Source organism: Diadema antillarum, unplaced genomic scaffold (assembly GCF_040938485.1).
Source record: "Diadema antillarum isolate AM-2024a unplaced genomic scaffold, OU_Dant_1.0 seq00002409_RagTag, whole genome shotgun sequence".
NCBI classification, from domain to species: Eukaryota; Metazoa; Echinodermata; class Echinoidea; order Diadematoida; family Diadematidae; genus Diadema; species Diadema antillarum.
Window position 1 is genome coordinate 9143 of NW_027273020.1, and position 24858 is coordinate 34000.

Below are 24858 nucleotides of genomic sequence, written 5' to 3' on the forward strand. Positions count from 1 at the left end.
AACTTATGACCACACAGGAATACATGGGAAACCCCCACATGATCATAGTGGGGTCAGGGTCATGTTGGTCCATTATCCTTCAAAAAAGAGCTCAGTTCACTGACAAATGGATCAGCCACCTGCTTAATCAGACCCAGTTGAATTTAACTTTGCAGCAAAGAACCACATTCACTTCATTGCACTGAGAACAACTAGAAAATGGCAGCATCTCCTACCAAGAAAGAATGTATCTAGTCAGTTACACAGTTAAACTTATGACATGGATCACTGGCCAATATAATGCCATATTCTATGATCAAGTATCGTGTACATGGTTTTCTAAAATATCATTTAATCATATTTGGCATTTTCAACATAATCAACTCCTTGTCATACTTTTGTTTTCATTCACTGAAGATTTGCACAAATCATACTCATATAAGGTAAGTTTTCCTCTTTCTAAATCTCAGTTACACATATAATGTGTGAATAAAAATAAACACACGTAGCAGCATACGATAATGCTTGATCTACAGTTATGTAATAAACATTGTGCCATAAAACAACTGAAATAAAATTTGTTTGCTTTAATTTCCAAACTAACTTTGACAGGATTAATTACACCTGTGCTCCCACCAATACAACAGAACCAGTAAATGCTCATACACCAATATATACCCCTGCAAGATTAAGTGTTGGTTAATATACAGCAAACACTTTATATGAATATAGATATATATAAACTGAAATAAATAAAATGAGAATCTGAAAATGCATGGCAAAAAGAAATTTCTCATGTGCTTGTTTAATCTAAAACTTTAAATCATATTTGCAGATTAATTAAAAAGTTAACTCTTGGAAATATTTTTTTCCATGCTTTCAAAGTTGATGAGCAAGCCAAAAGGATAATTAATAATAGTAATCCCAAGATGGATGACATTCCACAGATCATTGAATATCTATCTACTTTGGTTGGAATACCCAAATTGCACATGGCCCAAACAGAATATCTTGATCCTGTAACCTGGTTTACTGGCATTTTTGGCATCTTGTGTTTTTCTCCTTGTTATGCAGCAGATGCGGTGAGGAGGGGCAGGGGAAGGGCAGGGGGAGGGGCAGTATCTGGAAAGGGGGAGGGCCAGGAGGTTAAGGGCACCCCCTCCCAACTATCCTGCCCTGTGTTACTGCTTCTGTTCCCCCTCCTCCTGTCCGCCGGGCTTGGGGTAGGACTCCTCGGCAAACAGCGGATTCTTCACTTGCATCTCGCCAGTCTGTGACAATAAGAAACAAAAATAGACAGAACAATGTGTTAATCCTCAAAGTGCTTCCTTCGCTAATCTGCTTGAGTGCCTTCTTGAGTGCTGAATGGCTGAGATGTCTGGAGACTAACTGTCGATGTGAAGTAGAAATCAACTATTATCCCCCTAATTCTTATTGTGTCACCATTGCCTTCTGGATGGATTCGAGGCACTGTTATGCTTGAGTGAGCTGTCTAGTTACAGCAATATATTATAGCAAAAGGTTAATATGTCAACAGTTATGAACAATTCAAATGATATGTTATTATATTGAAATGACAAATGGTAGGTTTTTATGTTGGCAGAATCAGAATACAGTTAAAATCAATTTTCCTCTTCATGTAAAGATTTATCAAATACCTTTGCTCATTGTCTCCATGGGTACAAATCTATGACAGTAGTTTCTCCTCACCTGTATTCAAAGACCTGTTTATTACATTCTTTCTTTCTAAATGGGAAGGCACGAGTGCTTGATCACAAAGCAGTACCAAATCCTTTTTAGTTTGTTTTTCTCTCTCAAACTCTGTTGTCTATTCAAACAAAATATGGATTAGACCTGATAAACCTTTGACAGAGAGGGCATCGGGCTATGAGAACACTCAGATTTATAAACCAATCGGCATCAGGATTTTTACTGAGATTCTCTCTAAATCATTGCATAGGAACTCTCCATTTCCAAGCTCAAGGCTTTTTGCTTGATTTCCTCCTTTAACTTACATGTCTCTGTGAATATATTGAATATGATTTTATGAGAGATAAATTGAACTGATTCGAACTGAATGGAATGGAGTGGAATGGAATGGAATGGAATGGAATGGAAAGGAATGGAATTGAATTGAATGGAATGGAATGGAATGAGATGGAATGGAAAGGAATGGAATTGAATTGAATGGAAAGGAATGGAATGGAATAGAATGGAATGGAATAGAATGGAATGGAATGGAATGAAATGAAATGAAATGGAATGGAATAGAATGGAATGGAATGGAAAGGAATGGAAATGAATGGAATGGAAAGGAATGGAATGGAATAGAATGGAATGGAATGGAATAGAATGGAATGGAATGGAATGAAATGGAATGGAATGGAATAGAATGGAATGGAATGGAATGGAATAGAATGGAATGGAATGTAATGAAATGAAATTGAATTGAATTGAACTGAATTGAATTGAATTGTATTGAATTGAATGATATCATTCTGAATATCTTGATTCCATACCGGAGCCAGACCAGGGCACTCGTAGACCGTCAAGTCGCCTTCCTCATTCTCCTCCTCAGAGTCGTACTCAGAAGCATCGTTTGCTACGTCTCCTTTCTCACGTCTGCACCAGATGGAAGGAACAGAAGGAAGATGATTGGTCAGATGTAAACTTCCTTGTTCTTGTTCTTTCTATCCATTTCACAGCTACTTCGTTCTTCTCCAATTGTATTCTACCATCCTATAAATTGTAAGGTGCTTTTGGTCTAGCTGCACTTCTCAATGAACTTTTTCAACTGCACTGGTCATTTATTACTACAAGAAAATGGAGGTTTGAATATCAACTAAAATGATATGTATTTTTTGGATGTTTTAAATCTGAAAGTAACATAGCATGCACAATGCTGAAAGTGTGCAAGAAACTCAATCAGAATATTGTGGGAATAGGCTAAAGTAGGAAAGGAAACAACAGGAAATGTTTTATGGACAAATTGGTAAGTACTGTAGAATTGTCTTTTCCTATAAAGTTGATACTCAGCCCTGGGGATTTTATGTTACAACTTGTAGCTCTATGATTTTTTTTAAAGAACCTGGCACATTTTAATCTATGGTTTAAAATCATGCACCTTCCATATTCAAGGATCATATCATGGCATGGCTTTTGTATGAAAATATTTTTATATCATACAAAATATATGTCACTACATGTAACTGAACACAGTTAAATATATGTGTATATCCATCTTTTTCTCATCTTTCTATTCATATGTTTACTTAGTGTACATAGCTATACTCAACATAACCATATACTCGAGAGAAGAGAAAGAGACATGGTGTGGTATTGTAAAGTGTGAATAGACTTTATTTGCACATTGATGTTATACTAACTTTTCCATGGCAATCATCTGCTGTTTCTGATGTTGGTAGTGGTACATCTGGGCACTCTGGGCTAACTTCCTGTCTCCATTCTAAAAGTTGAATACAAGGTTGACGAGATGACAAGATGTGAGGAGGACTACAAACAAAAAATTACAATCATGCAAACTTCACAGAAAAAAAAAAAACTAAACCCCGGCCTGATTTCGTAAGAAGCTATTATGATAGCAACTCTTGCTGGAATGGCATTGTCATAGTAACAACACGATTCCAGCTTCCTGATTGGCTGTTGCTATGGGAATTTGCCATTCCAGCAAGAATTGCTATCCTAACATCTTTTATAAAATGGGGTCCTGGACATTCAACCCACTTTCAACATGTGTTTATTTTATTGAAATATTACTAAATGAGTTGATCTATTTCAGTATCACTGAGTACTAATTTTGTGAGCGTCTATACATACTAATCCTAAACTGTATTGAGGAAGAGGTGCTATCAAAAAAACAACAACATTAAATTACATACACTTCATGGAACTAAGGAAAACTGCACCAGTACAAATTCATCCACCTTCAACATGTGTTTCATATACTGTATGAGCTGAAATTTTTGCGTACAGATATTTTTGCAAATTGCTACTTGGTGGACATTTTCGCGTGTTTTATTTCAGTATAATTGAGTACGTGTTTTGTGGACTGCCATACATACTACTCTTAAAGGGGAAGGCTAGTAACTGATCAGTGGGAATCAGTGGAAATGCTGGGAGATGATTGTTCCAATCCTCATGGGATTCATTCAAGAGTTCATTGTATATCTATTGTTGTGTGAAAATGATTTGCTTCAGAACGGTCTCATATTCAAGTAATGTGCAGATTAATGCTCCGTCACTGACCAGGAACGCTAACCTGGAAGCATTAAACTGCACAGTACTTGAATATGAGACCATTCTGAAGCAAATCATTTTCACACAACAATAGATATACAATGAACTCTTGAATGAATCCCATAAGGATTGGAACAATCATCTCCAAGCATTTCCACTGATTCCCACTGATCAGTTACTAGCCTTCCCCTTTAACCCTTTGAGGACGAGTCCCGAGTATACTCGGGCAGGTGTCTATGCGAAACGCGTATTGTAGCAAAATCAGCCGGTCCTCAAAGGGGTTAAACTGTAGCGAGGAAAAGGGGCTACATGCCAAAGCCAAAATTATATAATTCCACTTTTCTTTTAGACCACATGGCAGCAGCCCATAGTCTAATTAGGATCTGTCTGATTTGTAATGGTGTAAATTCTCAAAGCACCTATGTCATTTTGAAAAGGAAGCTGCTGGATCTACTTACATTCATGGAAGAAGCAAGTTGTGTTCCTGGGCCGGTCACTCCATACGATGGGTAATCAGCCTCATTCTGGGCCTTGGACGTGGTCTGAATTCTGGACAGACGAAGGCGACACAAAAGAAATAAAACTGGACATGAGGAATTGATCTTAGATATCCAGGTTTTCTAACCGGTTGAGGACAAGTCCTGAGCATACTTGGGCAGGGGTATATGGGAAATGCGTGTTGTAGCAACATCAGCCTGTCCTCCACAGGTTAAATATAGATGCAATGTTATAGTGTGCATTGTGTTTATGCAACTTAACATATTGCCTCCCCATCAATATACTGTATGATAGTACATCATGTTAAAATGCACTATACTGGATTATATGCACAACAGATAAATTCACCACTTACAATATTGTTTCACTGAGGCCAGAGGACATGGGAAAAACAAAATTGAGCAAAGGCTGTATATACAGCCAGAGTGGATAAACTCTAGAATGGTGCATGACACAGCACGCACCATTTGTCAGAATCAATAGAGTATCAGAGACTCCGACCCCAGGCACCTCTTAAATGAGAGATTCTCCCACATCGAGCCCCTCACATTGGAGACTCTGATCACACGATGTGCACAATATCATCTAGCGTGAAGCAAGACGTTCCTTGAAGTCCACCACAGGGCCCACTTAATAACCCTGGAACCTCTAGGATTACTGTATATAATGCCCTCTGGCGCTATCTCAGCCCAATTTTCAAAATAAATGGCTAAACTACAATTGGAAGCAGGGGCGGAGACAGGATTTCCGTAAAGGGGAGGCGCCTTTACAAAATTAAAGGGGGAGCAAGAGCCCCCCCTATTTTTTCTTTTATTTCTTTTGTTTCAACAAAAAAAAAAGAGGGGGGCGCGCGCCCAGTGCACATCTGGATCTGCCACTGGGAAGGATGAAAGGTAAATTCTGAAAAAGACAAGATAAATCTTGAGCCGGAAAAAATTAAACTCAAGTGGGAGTGCAGGAGATTTTGAGAAAATGGCCTCAAAGCGGAGAAATCTCTTGCCAAAGTGGGAGAGTTTGAATCTCTACAGTATACACACATTTCTAACATTGCTTCCCCAGACAGAAATCCAAAGTTACATCACACTGTCCTTTACTCTAACCTGAATGCACTGATGGACACAAATGAACACATTCAACATTGCATACACACCCAAATATATCATATATCATATATGAATATATCATAGGGGAATTGGAATAAAGTTTCTAATCGTGACTGACATTCATATCAAGACTGACATTGACTGTGAGGAAGGCAATTATGGACTTATCATAAAAAAAGGGAAGATAATTTTATGCCTAGTGTGAAGTGTCATGCATCAGATAAAAAGAAATGGCACTGGTTTTGCTAAAGTAGCTGTCCCTCGAGTACTCAAGCACATTGTTAGCGAGGAAATCACAGATATGACATATTCTGGTTGGCATTGACATGAATAGTAATAATGAAACAAACATCAACCCACAAGATTGGCAGGTTCTATTGGACTGGCTGTAAGTGAAAGTTTAACATGGTCCTGACTGATCTCACCACTACATAATATTGAGTGGAAAGAAAATAATCCATTGGAAATATTTCTAGTTTTTGCTGTCCAAGAATATAGGAACATATACAAATGTATGTGTTATGTAAATATGCATGATACACACATATTCATATCACACATTTGTATATGTACATATACACAGACATTTAAATAAACATACATTAACACAAACATATGCATAATATGCATAGCAACTACAATGAAAGAGGCAAAACCATCAGTCTGCCATAACATTTTGAAATTAATAATGATGATAATAAGAACAAGTTAATCATGAAAATCATGACACTCATATTTATAGTAATGGTATTACAATAAGGATAGAGCACTTTCTACCATGGGTGGCATCAACCTGCTATGTAAAGAAATTGTACTGCCAGGATTATCAGGGCACATGTCTTTCAAGAATATCTGTCACTGTAACATATCAACATAATATATGCCAATTCATGTCTACTGTGAACATATGTATATAGGGAAAGTTGGGTGGTTCGGGGGGAGAAGGAATGTAATATTGACAGTGGAGAGAAGCCAACTATCGGCGGCATATAGATTAAATTTCAAGCTTGATGAGTTTCATGGCCGGCCGGGCAGCCTTGAGAGGGGCTCACGACTACCCTCGTTACAGCGCGCTGGCATATATACTCTGTTTGAGACATTTCACGCATCGCTGCCCCGCGGTCCACTGTGCATCTTCCTCTGCACACACTTTCACTGACTTGATACGTGCCAAAAATTTATGCACACCAACCATTACTATGACTCCTATACCTCCACAACATATTCCCTATCTCTCACACTCTCTTTCTCTATCTCTTTATATATCTACTCCATGTATCTCTCTCTATGATCCATGCATATCTCTCTATCTGCTCCATATATACTTTCTCTCTATCTTTCACACTCTATTTCTTTCCAGATCTACTCCATGTATCTCTCATTCTATATATGATCAATCATGTATCTCTCACTATCTACTCCATATCTACTTTCTCTCTATCTCTTTCCTGACTTTAACGTATTTATCACTTTCACCAGTTCCAGTGCTGCTGACATGCACACATCATAATCAGACAGGTTCTGATGAGCTATCAAGCCAGTAATTATCTATTCATGTGATGACAATGTTTATAGGCAAACCTTGGTCCCAAAGTGGGGCAGATATATTTGTCAGCATGAGAAGAAACTGTTTCATTTTTCAGGGAACCCCCGGCAAAGTCAGAGTGAATTTTACAGCTCTGTAGATTAAACCAACACATTCATCCGCTTTTAAATGCTTCCTCCCCAAGGACAACATATGAAATGTCAATGATTGGGACATTAAAGATGTCCCCTTTTGTCTGTTTTAACTTCTCTTTCATAAAGAATGCATTTCATTTACTTCATTTGTACCTCTTGATATACATACTATAAAATGATTATGATGATGATAACAATGATAATGATGATGATGATGATAATGATAATAATAATAATAATGATAATTATAATCATAACAACATCAAAAAACAATACTATAAAGTAATAATAACAATGTAAAAAACAATAATGATACTGCTTGCCTCTTACAAGCAGCTACAGGATACATGTTGTAAAAAAAAAATCAAATGAAGATGAACAATACCTGTAACCCTCACTCTTCCTACATTTATCTCTCCCTCTCTCTCTCCCTCCCTCTCTTTCTCTCTCTCTAGACTGAGTTTCTAAACTGCCATAATTTCTTTGATTTCTTTGGTTTCTTCTGCTCTTGGGCATTTCTCGGGAAGTATGCTGCTTTCATGAGGTATAAAAGAGATATCTTCTCTTCTTTCTCAGAAAAGGCACTTAACTTTCATATTGATCTTCCATGAATGAATTATGTGTGTGGGAGAGGGAGTAGCTCTCCTTGGTACTCCAGAAATAATAACTCCTTGCCCTTCCCTCCCCTCCCCCCCCCTTTACAAACACATTGTATGAAATGATGCAACATCTGAATAATGAGTGAATGCACATTCACTTGAGGAGAAAGCAGAGAAGTGCATTTTGCACATGACAATAGCGGGTGGGTATATGCTAAATGTCAGATTTTTAATGACAACCCAACGTGTGCCTCCTTCATCTTCCTGATTGATCTTCAGACCAGCGACATCAATCCAGGGCATTTACCAGAAAATGCTCTTACTTGTAGAAGAAGAATTTGACGGCAGAAAGTCTCGACTGAAGAAGAAGAAGAAGAGGATGATGAGTATTTACGCACAAGAGTTAACAACCTTCTGGCGCTCACTAATATGACCCCTGACTAATGATTACAAAAGAACGAAGCTTCCCGGCAAGTTGTCAAATAGCAATTTAATTTGCGGAAGATCCACAAGGTAGTCAAAGCAACTAGAGACGCCACTTCACTTCTCCTCACATGAGGTCAAACCACCTGGTGAGGTGCTCAATGGAATGTTTGAAACAGGTGAAAGGTAGTGTCCTTCCCCCCTCCCCCCCCCCTCCATCCTATCTTCCATTCTGGTTGGCTCATTACTCCCTTGAAAATGGGAGCAACCAGATGGCACTATGAGAAATATACTAGACAAGAAAACAGAAGACTCTTCAACATGCCCACATCATTGTCCTTGTTCCTACGCAACTTCCAGGAATGTTACAGTATCACGCACATGGGAAGAAAGAATTAAGAGAAGAAACGGTGAATACTGGAGCAAACATTTACCACCTACACAGGTACCTTGTGGAAATTTCTCATCAAGGGGATTTCTACAAATAGATTCTATGTATAGAATATACATTTTATAAAGTGTACAGCTTCTTCATCAGATAAAGAGACATTTACAAATGTGAGTGACAATATATGAAGAGTTTTTTCGCAAAAACCGATAAGTCCATATTTGCCAAATGGAGATATTTGCGATTAAAGGTCAAGAAAAATATAGAGAATAATAAGAACATTTTTGCTTCTTTTGGCCATAACTTTAAAAATGTACCTTTATATGTAGTGACCAATATATCATTTAAAAGGTATTATTTTGTACTTTATGACAGAGACTGTACTTCGAAATCTTCAAAAATGGACTTATCGGTTTTTGCAAACAAACTCTTCATATACATGTATATAAAATGTTAATAATGTATACACAAGAAGTCCGCTGTAGCACAGCGCCTTATTGCTATTCCGAGTTTCAAGGTCCAATTAGGATGCGATCATCAGGAAGTCATGTGTTTGATTTATAATCATATATGTGTATCTATATATAAACATACATGTATACATACATATATTTATATTATGTATATATATATAATATGCATATGCATACATACTTACGAATTTCTATCTGTCACTAGTGAGGTTGTGTAATAACAAGATTCACTTGGTCTTTTGAGCAAGCCACATGCGGCAAATATCTGCAGCAGCTAACCTCTTCTTATTTTGAATAGCATGAACATTCTGTAGATTGGGTTTTTGTGTCACCCTGCACGACATAAAAAAAAAGACATCACTGAAACAAAACAGAGCTAGACATTGCAATCTCATTCTGAAAACTATCACTGGGGACTCCACATACAGAGAATGTCTTCAATATGCTGTAAAATATGCCATGAAAGGCGAACCGCCGAGTTAAAATGACATCAAACCTCGCTGTACCTCGTTCATGTGAAAACAATGACATCTCTCATGAGACATGCATGCTTGAGGTGCATGCATTGTAGACTTTGCAATGCAGCTGCATGCTGTCTGCATACATCGCCCTTACAGAGGAATAAGAACCCTCATTCAAGTTTCACTGCACACTCATTACCAACGACGAATTACCCATCATGCACTGTGCCAAGCAACGATCTCACAGATACCCATAACTATTGCTGGCACTAAGAATCTCTGTGTGGCAACTGGACTTAAAGAGCAAGACGGCTGAGACAAGCCTAATTTGTTGGAAAATCTCTCCGAAGTCTTAACCCATGGAAGACTAGTCCTGTGTACACTCAGGCAGGTGTCTTTGGGAAATGCATGTTATAGAAAAATTAGCTCGTCCTCAGCTGGTTAAGGTGCAAAGACTTTGCTCTTATCCTGTTCATGTTGACAACAACAGGCCCAATCTATGAAGCTTGTAAAGTTTTGAATGTGGTTTCATGAACATGCTTCATTACTCACGACTTTCACAAATATTCATGAAACTTATGCAACAGCATAAACTTCCTTTTCCTTTGTCAAATGCTTCCTTGACTCAAGGTGATATATCGAGATGAAAACCAACATGCATCAACTACACACTCATTCTAATATTGCATTAAATAGCCTTGGCCAAATGTTCATATCTACTTCTGATATGCTTTACATATGCATAAATTTTATTATATATACATGCACTTTCTAAGGAAGAAGTGGTAATAAGGTGGGGTCTTTTTGTCAAAATCAAGGCAACACATTGGAGAGAGATGGATTGATAGATAGATAGATAGATAGATAGACAGATATATACATAGATAGATAGGCAGATAGATAGATAGATAGGTAGATAGATAGATAGATAGGTATAGATAGATATATAGGTATATAGGTATAGATAGATAAATAGATAGATAGGTAGATACATTCATACATACATACACACATACACACATACATACATACATTCATACATACATACATAAATAGACAGATAAATAGATAGATAGATAGATAGATAGAGATAGCATATGTGTTGGATAAAAGGCAGAGAGAGAGAGAGAGAGATTTGGAAAGATCTGAAGGACAAAGGCAGAGGTAGGAGATACGTTTTGGGTGAGAAAGAGATAAATTATAAGAAAAGAAAAGAAAAAACCCAAGAAAAAGAAAGACATGGACACAGACACCCAAGGAGATGATGAAAAAGGTACCAGGATTGTAAATGGAGCAGCATTCAAAAATCATAACAAAATGTTTCTGGAATTATTTTTGGAATGAGAGAAAAAGCCAGATTGAACAATATTTTAAAAATCTATATTCTATTTACCTTGTATTTTATTCACGTACATATTATAATTGAATATATTTGTGATTACATATGTATTTATCAACCATCTACAAACATATGTTTACATTTCAATTTACTATTAGGTGATCAAAGATGAAATCAACTTGGCATTTTCATGAGAGGATTACAGAAGTAAATATTTATATATGATGGTACTGGGAAATATAGTCTAGTGCCATGGGGAAGGTTAAACAGATGGCTGAAAAACAGAAACAAACACCCTCACAGCAATCTTCATTCCACGGAAATGTCATCGACACTGGCTCATCACGTATGTATGACACAAACTGTGAGAGCTGGGAGCAGCGTGCCCTTTGCGAGCCATGCAGTGCCACGTAACCGGCACCCCACCCCCGAGGGGAGCGGCAAAGATTCAATTACAACGGCAAAAATCAAATCAAGGGATGAATTTCAAGCCTGGTCAAGTGCATGTTCCTCAAAATATGTGTCACAATTTCCAATATGTGCACTGGACATGCCCAACGCCGCGTGAATTGGTTTGCAAAAAAAATGGCCAGCACGCCCGTACATTACTGAAACGGGATCACCGCCATAAGGCAGCTACATGTACATGTATGTGGCTGTATTCTGTACACTACTTCCAGCATGCAGAGAAACATTGCACCACTCATATCGTACATTAACATGTAAAGTGGTCTTGGAGATGATGCAGGCATCATTCATGCAGTAATAGAGAAGAGACTCCATGGTGACATAGCTTCAGTCCTGTAAAACATTCTCTCTCTCTTTTTTTTTTTTTGCTTGGAAAGGAAGCAGGGTGGAGGGGTACAATTTCAGGATTCTCAGCAGGCGTTAATGTGACAAATGGCCGTAAGGCTGTCAGCATATATCTCACTAGACTTCATCACTCAACATCTCTATGGCCATGTGCACAAATCTATACAGGGAGAGAAAAATGTACTTACAAGAAAGAAAAGAAGAAGAAGAAGAAGAAGAAGAAGACAAAAAAGAAGATGACAAAAAAGAAGAAGAAAAGAAGAAATAAAGAAGATGAAGAGGAAAAGATGAAGAACAAGAAGGAAGAAGAAAAGGAGGAGTAGAAGAAGGAAGAGATGAAAGAAGGGGGGAGAATGAAGGAAGCATCACAAGAAGATAATGAAGGAGTGGAAGAAGAGCAAATGAAAGCCTCCACTATGTAGAGGAAATATTACTGCAGTTTTCTGCACCATCCTACAGTACTAAAATTCTTGCTTGTTTGTTTCTCTTGTTTTGTTTCAGTCGTTAGGCTTTTCAAAATTACGATGAGTTCTTGTCGAATACATGAGAATGTTAGAGCCATTGCCTTTGAGTCATTGCCAAGATCTGGCGAAGGAAGTTTCCGGACCCGGGACAAAGTTCTTGGTTAATGAGTGTAACAAATGACTCTGGAGGCCAGCATAATTACAATGCCAACTATCTGTTGATGTTCTTTTACCTTTTTTTTTGTATCATGTCATGTCAAAATATACCATGAAATAATACCTACCCAAGAGTATAAGATGCTGGTCATATCAGATATCATATTGACGGGTGGTTTGATCATAAACTCTGAGTCTACCACAAGGTTAGTAACACAAAAACAATGGCAAGCTTAACCTTTGAGCGAAGTTTGGGGAATTACAGGTTGCTAGCTGTTTTCTAACAATGCCTTGGTTGCTTAACTGGGACTCAATGCTACGGTAGGCAAGCCAACATCATTTAATAGTAAAGGTGTTAACAGTGTCTTCAAGAGAGATGGGAGAAGTGATTATCAAAGTAATTACAATATATCTCGGCACATCACATCTTAAAGCATAAACATTCACATCTTAAAGTGATGGTGCCAGCATTGAAAGCAGACAGATTTAAAAAAAATGATAAGAGAACTATAAAATCATGGAGTAAAGTAGTTAGATTAAAAGAGTGATAGCTTTGCCTTGCTTTCTTGTCGACTTAATATTCCATAAATCACAAACCTAGCATAAAAGTGAAAAGAACTAGTACTGGTAGAAGAAAAAAACTTCCTGTGGAGGTATCAAACAATTTTGAATTACATAGAGTAAATTTTTGGATATATGCTACAGCTTTATCAACCACAACAACCACAAAAACTTCTCTTTTCTTTCTCCTTTTTTCCTGCTTTCTGGATTTTGTTGTTTTTTTTTTTCCATGAACGTGGACCTATTAATGATGGGGATTTTAATTTCCTGTGCGTTGAAAGGCTCCCGTGGGTCACATAAAAACTGAGCCCACAAAACACCTAGCTGTGGAGACACCAAGGAGTTGAAAGCACAGATGGCTAGCAACAAGGATGGGAGACGGCCCCTCAATTGATGAAGCTTTATGGAAGCCGGTATATGGAGTTCTTGCGTCAAGCCGTCTGCTCGTTTCACACGTTTAATGACTCCCGCACACCAGGCGGGCGCAAATAACAATCTATTTCCTGCGCACCACAGATAGGTGTTTGGCTAATGACCCTGCGGCTTAAACAACAGGCATTTCCTACTTTGATTTTATTTCAATCCCTTATCACGTTTATGGAAAATAAAAACATCTAGAAATATCAAACTATTTACATCTTGTGAGAGAGGTAATTTTGCAGATCTCAAGAAGAAAAAGGCAAATTGAAACTCTGAATATTCTCCGCTACATATTGCCACATAGTCTATGCAGTTATCATGCATTCAAGCCTTGTGTTTAGGTAAAGAGAAAATTTTTCTGCCATACACATTCATTTCCCACTGCCCAGAGCAAGAAAATGGTGTGATATTTACATTTCTCCGAGAAATGAGATGGCTCTGTGTGAGAGAGGAAGGGCTTGGGGAAAACGCACTTTAGAGGACGCTTTGTATAACTGATCCTCTTCCCCTCGAGGCCTGACACCTTGCACAGGGTTGACACACTTTGCCCACAACAAGAGGGGCACACAGACTTCATGGTGCTTTGGGTGAATATTTGGGGGAGGGGAGGTTGGGTGTCGCAAGCACTGCATCCTGTGACCATATTTGCTTATGTCTGTTTTTCATCCCTGCCAATTGACATAAGATGACATAGGATCCATTACATGTAATAGCTCCAGCCACTTCTGTACAGAGAGGGAGGTATTTGTATGTTGCTATATAATGCTATGATAAAAATTGCTATGCCATGCAAGCCTCATACAATTTTGGGCTCGCAAGCCTGGATATGATTTAGATTTAGTCTATGACATGCATTACTGTATAATATATACCCTAAGGTGATACCATACTGTCTTCAATCCCCTTTATAAACCTCAATTTCCATCAGTAATGCAATCTACAGTAGATAGAATACAACAGTGTGATATTGTAGGCTGGGTAAACAAGGGTTATGTATACCTTATTTAAACTCAGAACTTAGGGCATATCTAGTAATGTGAAAGCAAGATTCTAAATGGGCATATGAATTTCTTCCAAAGTAACAGATGTTTTTTTCTGCTTTGCTTATGACTGTTTGTGCATTAGACTACTAAACTTTTGGTAATGTAAGCTTTGATGTGCTTTCTTTGCCAGCTGGTACAGAACTCTGGAAAGTAACTGTCACCAAAATACCGTAGAATTCTGAATGCTGCTGAAAATACTCGGCAAGTTGTACTAAGTTGCTATGGCATCTAAAGGGTTAACTGGGGGTAGATGCCAAATCATTCTTTGGGTCTTTTTTTGATGGTTGATAAACTCTCCAAACTGACTAATGTTCTGTTCAAATATGCATTAAACTTGTGGGTTGATAATTGAAAAGGAAATTATCTGGTTATCTTGGGTGACCACTGTGGCTCTTTCATGTAAATTGGTAATGCACAGTGTATTTTTTTTTTATCAGCCCAGGTACTGGCAGAATGGATACAAAGTGATTCAGAATTGCCATTTCATTCAGATTGCATGGGGAAGTCACGAATTAAGAATGCAAAGAAATAGAGAGAAAGTTTCTCATCTGATTGATATTTCCAGTGAGCCGGAATTAATCATTTACATTGTGGTAGGACAAACAAAGCTGTGGAATTCTCTCTGTCTCTTTCCAATCCCATTCAACCATTAAACCTCTACCGGGTGGAATGCATGAGCAGCCCTCTTGCAATCTTGTGGCAAACTACTACAAATTGGCCCACACATAATCCATTGAACAGCAAGGATGCGGGTCGTGCACAGCCTTGAATTTCAATTGCTGGAGAATGCCAGACACAGCCGAGACATCGTGTTTCAGTGTGCTTGAACCAACTTACAGTTCATGACATACTGCATTCTAATCTCTAAAGGGATTAGCATAACAGAAAGGCCAAGGGCATGAACTACGGGGAAAATGGAATATCAGAAGAAGTTTGACATGGATTGTTACATACACCTCGGAAAAAGGTGCAATAGTTTCATCTTCCAAATTGCAATAAGATAATGGCAAAATACAGACATATGTGCAAACACTACTGTCTGATACTGTAAAACACATCACAATCTCAATTAGATTGTCTCCAAAAGCTTTATAGTTTCATTGTTACCAAAGAGGAAGCACATAACACCTGTACTTAACCCTCTACACTGGCTGCCTGTTCATTATTGAATCACATTGAAGTTACTGTAATTTGTTTTCCATTCATTACACATCAAAAGTTCCTCACTACAACTATAGCTAGATAATCCCTTATAATCCTTCTAGCAGCCTTAGGTCTCAAAATTCATCTCTACTCGCTGCGCTACAAACTCATATATCTTTGGGTGATTAATCATTTCTTAATGCTGGTTCATTCCTATGGAATAGACTCCTACAAGATATTCAAAATAATAAAATGTATGTCCTCTCTTGTTAACTTTAGATTTCACTCAAAACCCATTTATTCAGACAATCATTTTTGTAAATATTTCCCTCGTCCCTTTTCTCATATCTCTTTTCAAATTTTCTATCTGCCTTTCTTTGCGCCAAGAGCATCTGTCCATGATGGATCATGCATCATATGCGTTCATATTGTCATTATCAATTTCAAACAAAAAACAGCAACAAAAAGCCCTCAGTTTGTTGATAAGTGCTTATAAAGCTGGCAAAATAAAGCTGTCAAAAAGATTGCTATGATTATTTTTCCCCCAGCAAAACACTGCAGCGAGTACTCTCACTAATATCTGATGAACTTGTGTGCTCATATAATTCAAATTAATGATTGACCTCAAAGCCATTAACTTCCAAGATAACACTTCCTGATGCCAATAACAGCCTTCTGTTAAAGCTCCGAGTTTTTAATGTGACTGACATTTTGATTGTCACAAACAACAATCATCACAAAACCAAGAGTGGGATAAAGAACACACACATACACACACATACACACACACACACACACACACACACACACACACACACACACACACACACTCACATACATACATACATACATACATACAAAAATGATGCATATTAACCCGTTGAGGACGAGTCCCGAGTATACTCGGGCAGATGCCTATGGGAAATGCGTATTGTAGTAGAATCAGTCCATCCTCAACGGGTTAACAGCAGCAGAGAGAGATAAAACCATAGTATACATTGTCAACTATCTGCAGCAATATGTGAGTAACATAACACACATTCTACCACAATTGCAATAACAATTCCTATTTATCCTTGCCTTGATTGATATCATCATACATTTTTTCTATTCTTTTTTATCTTTAGCTAGTATTATCTTCAGTGTAAAGAAAATGCGGTTTTCTCCAACACTGTTCAGTTTGTTCTGTTGTTAAATGGTTCCTTCAGAACAGGTAGGACAGTGCAGCCAGCATCCCTTACTGGACAGGTTTGTTACGTCATGATTATCAGTCTACACCATTCATCATCCTTTCCCGCCCCTTTCACAGTCACCCCTCAACATCTAATTGGTCCAGTACAGCAGAGCACACAATGTTGAGAGTATGCTCTCCGCTGACTCAGATTGTTGAAAACCTAACAATGGTTTAATTACACCGGTTCAGAGTGAGTCGTCCGGTGTGTGTGCTTTGCGAGTTTAGAGAAAAATCAATGACCCACCGGCAAAGTGAAAGCGGATATTAGAAATATACGACTGGTCCACCTAATGGAGTCATGGCCGGACGCCGCATAGTTAGTCATTCTACTTTAGACTGTACACAAATGATGGCACATTATTGATACTCTCAGCAGACTACATATGAGTGCATTGCCAATTTGAAGATAACTATGCTTTATCAAACGCACAAAAATTCATTTTGAAGGGAGGGAGGGGGGGGGGGGGGTAGATTTCTTTTTTGTTATCATAAAAGTCATGTCTAGACTAATATGTACACAAATTTGAATTTGCAAATGTGGCTAAGATGAACAGATTTTATGTCATTAGTAACCTGGACTGATCATACATAATGTCTCAAACTGGCAACATCTTTGCCTATTCTGTATGTGGGGCTGCAGGCTGCATTACATGGAAGATGGCACTCCATAACAAGATTTGTTATGTGCTCCCAGGCATGCCTGGTGACTCATACAAGGGTCATGGCCACTCTTGCATGGTAGCTAATATGCCTCAAACCAAACTTAAACTTGAGAAGTATGTGACTGCACAACCAGGGCCCTGTTTCATAAAGCTGTTCGTAAAGTTACGAACAACTTACGAACGACTGGTGATTAGTTCTGATGTGCTATACTTATCAGAATTTCCATAATTCAGCACAAGAACTGATCACCAGTCGCTCGTAAGTCGTTCGTAACTTTACGAACAGCTTTATGAAACACCCCCCAGGAGGCAGATTTTACATCTATGCTAATGACCGCATTTAGTTGAATATCATGGGATCAGAAGAAACTGTATCCAAAGTTTATTCCTTCACAGCAGTAAGAGTAAAGTCAGGAATTATCTCAATGGAAGGAAGCAGAAAGAAATAAATACAAACTTGACAGACTTCCAACGAGGTCAAAGATACTACTGGCAAGATGAGTAATCTCCTAAAAAAAAGAAGAGTTGAGTTGATAAATTCTTTCCTCAAAAGATAGAAGATGTAGAACTTGGGTCAAACAAAGGAAAGCTTGCTCTACTCAACAGAGCGTATGCACTCTTCAACAGAGACCAGCCCTGAGGTGAGTGAGTTGTTAACCCATTGAGGACGGACTGATTTTGTTACAACGTGTATTTCCAATAGATACTTGCCTGAGTATATGTGGGACTTATCTTAATGAGAGTTGAGGCGGGGTGGGGGGGGGGGATTTTCTATGCAGTGAATAATGAAGATTGGTACTCTGTGTGAGAAAAATGAACCTTTCAACAACAAAAAAAGATGCACTCTGCTGAAAAGATGTTAGAACTTCGCTCACCAAAACTGAGCTGCTTCATTGGAGCTGGACCCAAGGCAGGTGACTACATAAATAGATAGGTAGAGATCTGCTCCATAGGTAACGAACAGATATACAAACTCTGCTCTTGGGAGACAAGTCCTCTAATGTATTGATAGGATTACTTTGCTCATCAGAAATGAGTAAACTCATTATAGCATTGCTCAAAGAAAGTGAGTGCAGAAATTTTGTACTCCATTCAATGAGGAAAAATAAAGAGAAAAACCACTCTATCTTGGCATTAGTACTATGCTCAACATAATATCAATACAGTGATAGGAGTTATGCTCAAGAGAGGTAAGTACAGAAGCAGGAACTCCACTCAACTCAACTGAACTCATCTCATCTCATCTCAACTCATCTCAACTCAATTTGGCTAAGAGATGAGCACATTAGTCAAGATCACACTAAACATGAGGAAATGGGGTGGTGAGAAGAAACTTTCCTCTTTGACAACCAAGGTACAAGAAGTTAGTGAAGATGATACTGTACCAAAAACTCCAAATGAAAATATATTTTGGAAATAAACTAACCATAAATACAGTCCCCTAAAGCTTCTCTCATTCAGAGAGTTAGGAATTCTTCAAACTGCACACGAAACTTTGTCTCGAGTTGAATTTCCTCATTTCACATTTAATGGACATTTTTATAATGCAATACTCTTTTCTTTTCATACATTCCGTACATTCCATGCATTCAAGAAGATCATATGACATAATTGTTAACTGTACTTTTGCACGCCCTATATCATAATTAAAGAGCCTTGTCCTATTCAAATATCATGCGGGTGTCAAAGGTCAACGGGGTTACCTCGAATGACTCACATTGAATCAGTCTGCATGTTTGCATAGAAGTATTCTTTGGCATTGCATATATATTCCTTGGCAGACTCTTTGGCAGTCGTGACGTAATCTTTCGCCCTGCCGAACATATCTGTGATTTCATCCATGCTTTTGCGGCGGTGAGCTGAGCGCAGTTCCGTGCCGAATCTAGGCGGCGGTGGGCGAGCGGGTGACATGCGGGCGATGCTGTGAGCTCAAGGTGGGTGCTGGGCTTGTTGCAGTGCCGAAGCGTTCGGCCATTTCATGGACTGACACAAATTCTGTGCAAACACCATGCAACACTACTGCAAGCAATCTGTTTGATATTGCAAAGTCTCAATTAATCTAAAGAATAAAGGCCTCTAGGTGACATATAGTGATGTTTCACAAATCCCAGGTGTGAACCGCTGAAAGAACTGAATATAGTCTTGGATGTCCTCGTTGCTCACAAACATACAACTAAGGACACATTGGAGTAAGGAGATGAGCATCGGTAGGTAGAAAAAAAGTGTCAAGACTTAAGAGATATTACTGCTTTCATGTATTGCTTTCAAAATCGACAAGGATGGAATCGATTGGTGTAGAGCAGAGAGCTTTCATGCCCCTGTCTAGGTATCTGCTATGTCTACATCAGGTCTAGATAGCAGGGATGCGGCGGGTGGCCAGGGATGCGAGGTGCGAAAATGCACTTCCTTTCTAGCACAGCGCACTGCCAAAGACACTTCCGCTGTGATAGCTTCTCACTATTCACTTCATCAATGGCAAAATCGATGGGTCGACGAGACAACCTTGGTGGCGAATTCCAACCACCTGCCGTTCTGTAGCCTTGCACACACCGGAAGGAAGACAGCATGAGATGTACTCCATCCAGTAGATGCACTACTCATAGCAGGAGTTGATGCAGATGCCCTATTTATTCGCCCTTGGATGTAGCATACAGTGTGCCAACATAGCGAGATGTCTGTTCACATGCAACTTTGTGTACGGTCACATTCACACCAGCAGTGGAAGAGATCGAAGCACAAAGTTCTCATGAAGTGCTAGTCCAAAGCACACAAAATCAGCTCCACGTACTGCACAATTTGTTCTTCCAGTAAATACTTCTCCCTGGCTTTCAAGGCTGCAATTCCACCACCGCTCCAAAAAATTTTTGGAGCCGTTTTTGGGTGGAAAAAGCACTCCTTGTGGTGATGGGGAGCAGAGCCGACGATACCTGGGTGCGCTTCGACGGAAGTAAACGACACACTGCTCTACATTGCCGGTGCAGCCCAATCAATGCACGGTCCAGTGCAGCGAGCTTCGCGATTCCACCAGTGCACTTCGCCCCGGATTCGATCGATGTCATTAAAAATGATCACACGCAGAGACAAAAATAAAATCCTGGTGTGTGGAGATGGAGGGAGAGAGAGGAAGAGGGAGAAAGAGAGAGAAGGGAAGAGAAACCTGCTCCTAATATTGGCCCCAGTGTGTACTCCCGGCATTAATAATGCATGGCGAGGACACTGTACAATCAATATAGAAGCCAAGTACCAAGCAAAGATGGTTTGCCATCACCTTCTTTGTATGTGCACCTGTGTGTGTGTATGCGTGTGTGTATGTGTGTGTGTGTGTGTGTGTGTGTATGCATGTGTGTGTGTGTGTGTGTGTGTGTGTGTGTGTGTGTGTGTGTGTGTGCTTGTCAGCGCATGTGTGTTTATGCGAGTATGTAGTGTAGATGCTTCATCTGTGTTTGTGCAGAAGAGTGTGTGTGTGTGTGTGAGTGTGTGTGTGTGTGTGTGTGCAGGGATGGGAGCGAATTTAGATCAGGGTTCATTCCATTCGGAGACCGGGTTTTGCTCCGATCAGGGTCAAAAAGGGAAGTCAGTCGAAAGACAATCATTGACAAGCACAGACCATTCAATTTCATCTCACAGCATGTCTCTACACTTGTCTGCAAATGTTTGAAAATATCCTGCCATGGGTCAATTAGCCCTCTAAATGTTGCTGCTGGCCGTTATCGGTCTGAATTCAGTAAATGCTCTTCTTTACCGTGCACCCTCGTGATGTATCAGAAGCACACGGGTCTTCCGGCGTACGGATAGTTGTCAAAACCCACCTGTCCAGAGTAATCCTACGCTAATGCGCTGATCCGGTTTTCACATCAATTATAAACCACTTAAATCTGACAATCAGAATGGGATATGGGAATAAGGCAGGAGGAGTGAAGAAGACAGACAAAGAGAGAGAGGGAGAGAGAGAGAGAGAGAGAGAGGGAGGGATGGAGAAAATAGAAAAGGGTAAGACATGATGGAAAAAGAGAGGGGAAAGGGGTGGCAGAGGGAGAGAGAGAAAGATAGAGGAGAGAGAGAGAGAGAGGGAGAGAGGGAGAGAAGAAATATGTGGAACAGCCATCTGCACATGTATAATTATCTACTTTTGTGTGTATGCGTGTGTGAGCGAGAACAAGAAAGAGGGAGGAGGGTAGAGTAGGAAAGGGTAAAACATGAAAAGATAGGAAAAAATGGATTACAAGAGGATAAGAGAAAGAGAGGGAGAGAGAGAAAATAGGAAAGGGAGAAAAGCAATACAGGGGAAAGGTCATGTGCATATTTGTATCTTTTTTGTTTTACTGTATATATATATATATATATATATATATACATATATACAGCACAGACATACAACTCTGTGTATGTGTAGAATATTCATATACATATATATATATATATATATATATATATATATATACATATGTATATACAGTATATACTTGCGTATGTGAGTGTGAGTGTGCATGTGTGTGTGTGTGTGTGTGAGGAAGGGGAGAAAAGGCATGTACATCTACTTGTGTGCTATATACTATGTGTATGTGTGTGTGTGTGTGTGTGTGTGTGTGTGTGTGTGTGTGTGTGTGTGTGTGTGTGTGTGTGTCTGAGAGAGAGAACAACAGAAACTACAGACAGACAGAAAGAAGTAAAGATAAACAAATTGGCATTTCAGAGTGAGAGGGAAGCCAATTTGTAAGCAAACATCCTCAGAGATCTTTTCAGAGACACTAATGAGGGAACAGACTACGATATGTGCAGTTTTGACATGCCATGTCCAGTTATATGACAGATCTGATGGTGCTAATTAGTGCTGGTATGCAGAATCTCCACAGACTTGGTACTGGTCTAAAAAACATCATAAATTACTTGTTTATCATTTCCAGATATATGTGTGGAATTGTTTTTTCAGAAAAGCATGTTATTGTTATGAGCATGATAAAAATAGTATAAATGTATACTTATAAATAGTGATACCATCTGTGCATGAGGCTGTGATTGATGAGCTTTGAAGTCATATCTAATGTGATATCATGAACTGAACTGTGACAACTGAAGATATGCTATTTACAAGAGTACCTCTCAGAGAAGTATGAACTTTCTAATAAAGCTGCGACATTTTAAACCTTCCTGTCAGATCAATCTTGGCCAAACAATTTTGGTTTAGAATCCACCTTTGATAGTGGCAACATATTGTAGTGTTGATACATTTTTCTGTATTGCAGTTCTCTCATGGCCGTCAGCTATATTTTGCTCATCCTAATTATAACGAATGCCTTGAAATTGTTTTGGTGGTTGTTTGACAAACATGATATTTTTACACACATACACAACATAATAATCATAGGTTTGATCCGGGAACATGTGTCAGACTCTCTGGAAACTACAAGCTTTGAATAAACACATCAGCCTACGCTGTCTTCGAACAAGAGTGCTACTACAAATGTCCTTGCCTCATCGTTAAATGTTGGTAGGGTCGGGGCACAGCACTTTTTAACCAAATTACGAATCACACACCTGATTTGTCCGAAGATTACACCTGCTCTTCAGAAGTCACTTCCACACTTGCAACGTACAGACAGCATGTACATGTATGCACTGCACAACATGCATTGTATCTTGTATGTTGAACACATTCAGTTCCACACAGTTACTCATGGCAACAGAACAGAAACTGATACACATATCATTCAGATATATAATAAAGTGATTATGAAAACGACGATGATGATGCTGCTGCTGCTGATAATGATGATGATGATGACAATGATGATGATGATGATGACAATGATGATGATGATGATGATGATGGTGATGATGATGATTACGATGATGACCACAATGATGCTGATGATGATAATGATGGTGATGATGACAATGATGATGGTGATGAAGATGATGATGATGATAATGATGATTATGATGATTTAATGATGACTTCCATATATGATACTGCCTTCACATTTTCTCAGGGTAGCCTCAAAGTGTTAGCATGTTAACCAAGAGGACCCTGCCATTATTATCACCTCAGCATCGCATAAAACCAAAAACAAAGCAAAACAAAGTGGTCCTAATAAAAGGTGGGACCCATCTTTTCTTGGAACTACCGGTACTTTGTTTTTGGATATCGAAGCCATTTCAAAACCGATTTTCATCCAGTAAAGTTTTAACTGCTCTCAGAATTGTATGTTCTTTAATCTTACATATAATTGATTTCTAATTATCTTGCAAAAAGTTAAAACCTGAATCCCCATCTCCACCAAAACCATACCATCCCTTTAAACTGAGGATCCCAGTTTTGCAAAATATACAGAAGCTGGTGCACTCAAATACAGCACCCAAAATCCTTAGAGTGGAATGCCTCTTTGAGCATATAAGTCACCTTGTCAAATCATGGAAGATTGCTTTTCTATCAAAACTTACTTTCTCAAGTGTCCTCCCTCTTAGGTATTGCTACGTTTTCACAGTGAGCGATACCGGATGTCCTCTGCCTCATGAACTTTACATGATGCAATCACATCAAGTCATGATATTTGCTGCGAGGTGATAGATGAGTTTATAACAATATTCTATATTACGTTACATTTTCTCACTCTTTTCACAGCCGTGTCAGCATGAACCACATAATGTCCTCGCTCCCATCCTAGAAAACTGATTGAAAATTTTAATCAAGGCAAATGACAATGGGGGTGGAGGATGGCATACAAGTTGACAATAGAAGCTAACATGACAGTAATCTCTTTCTAAATTCCCCTATACAAGGATGAAAAGCCAATTATTGCTCTTATCACAGCTGCAAATGACACCAATCTCACGGAGGGAAGAAGCAGAAACACATGAAATTAAATCAGAAAGCTGGTCTTTGTACTCCCAGTATAGACCGTGGCTGATGGAGGTCACATCAGATTAGCATAATGAGAACGATGTTTGTTACTCAAAAGCTGTAATGTGAATCCTTTGAGGTGACGTTTGGTAATATCTGGGTGATGGTGCTACCCAATCACAAAACATTGATATATTTCTTTGGGTGCATGCATGTTTTGATAAAAAAGCAAAACAAAAAAGATATCACATTAATTACACCGACTTCCACCACAACAAAAAATCATGATTTAACCCTTCAGCAGCTGAAGATTCCATAAAT

At 38.8% G+C, this 24858-nt stretch overlaps 1 protein-coding gene across 1 annotated transcript in view; it reads right to left on the minus strand.

The window, feature by feature from the left end:
• Positions 1-273: 273 nt before the first annotated feature.
• Positions 274-24858, minus strand: part of LOC139714754 (neural proliferation differentiation and control protein 1-like) — a 42382-nt gene continuing 17797 nt past the window's right edge. The window contains exons 4-7 of the mRNA XM_071626421.1: positions 4695-4785; positions 3366-3445; positions 2499-2601; positions 274-1250 (exon numbers count right to left, since the gene is read on the minus strand). Of these exons, the coding sequence (XP_071482522.1) occupies positions 1161-1250; positions 2499-2601; positions 3366-3445; positions 4695-4785 (364 nt within the window). The 3' untranslated portion in view covers positions 274-1160. The remainder of the gene's footprint in view (positions 1251-2498; positions 2602-3365; positions 3446-4694; positions 4786-24858) is intronic.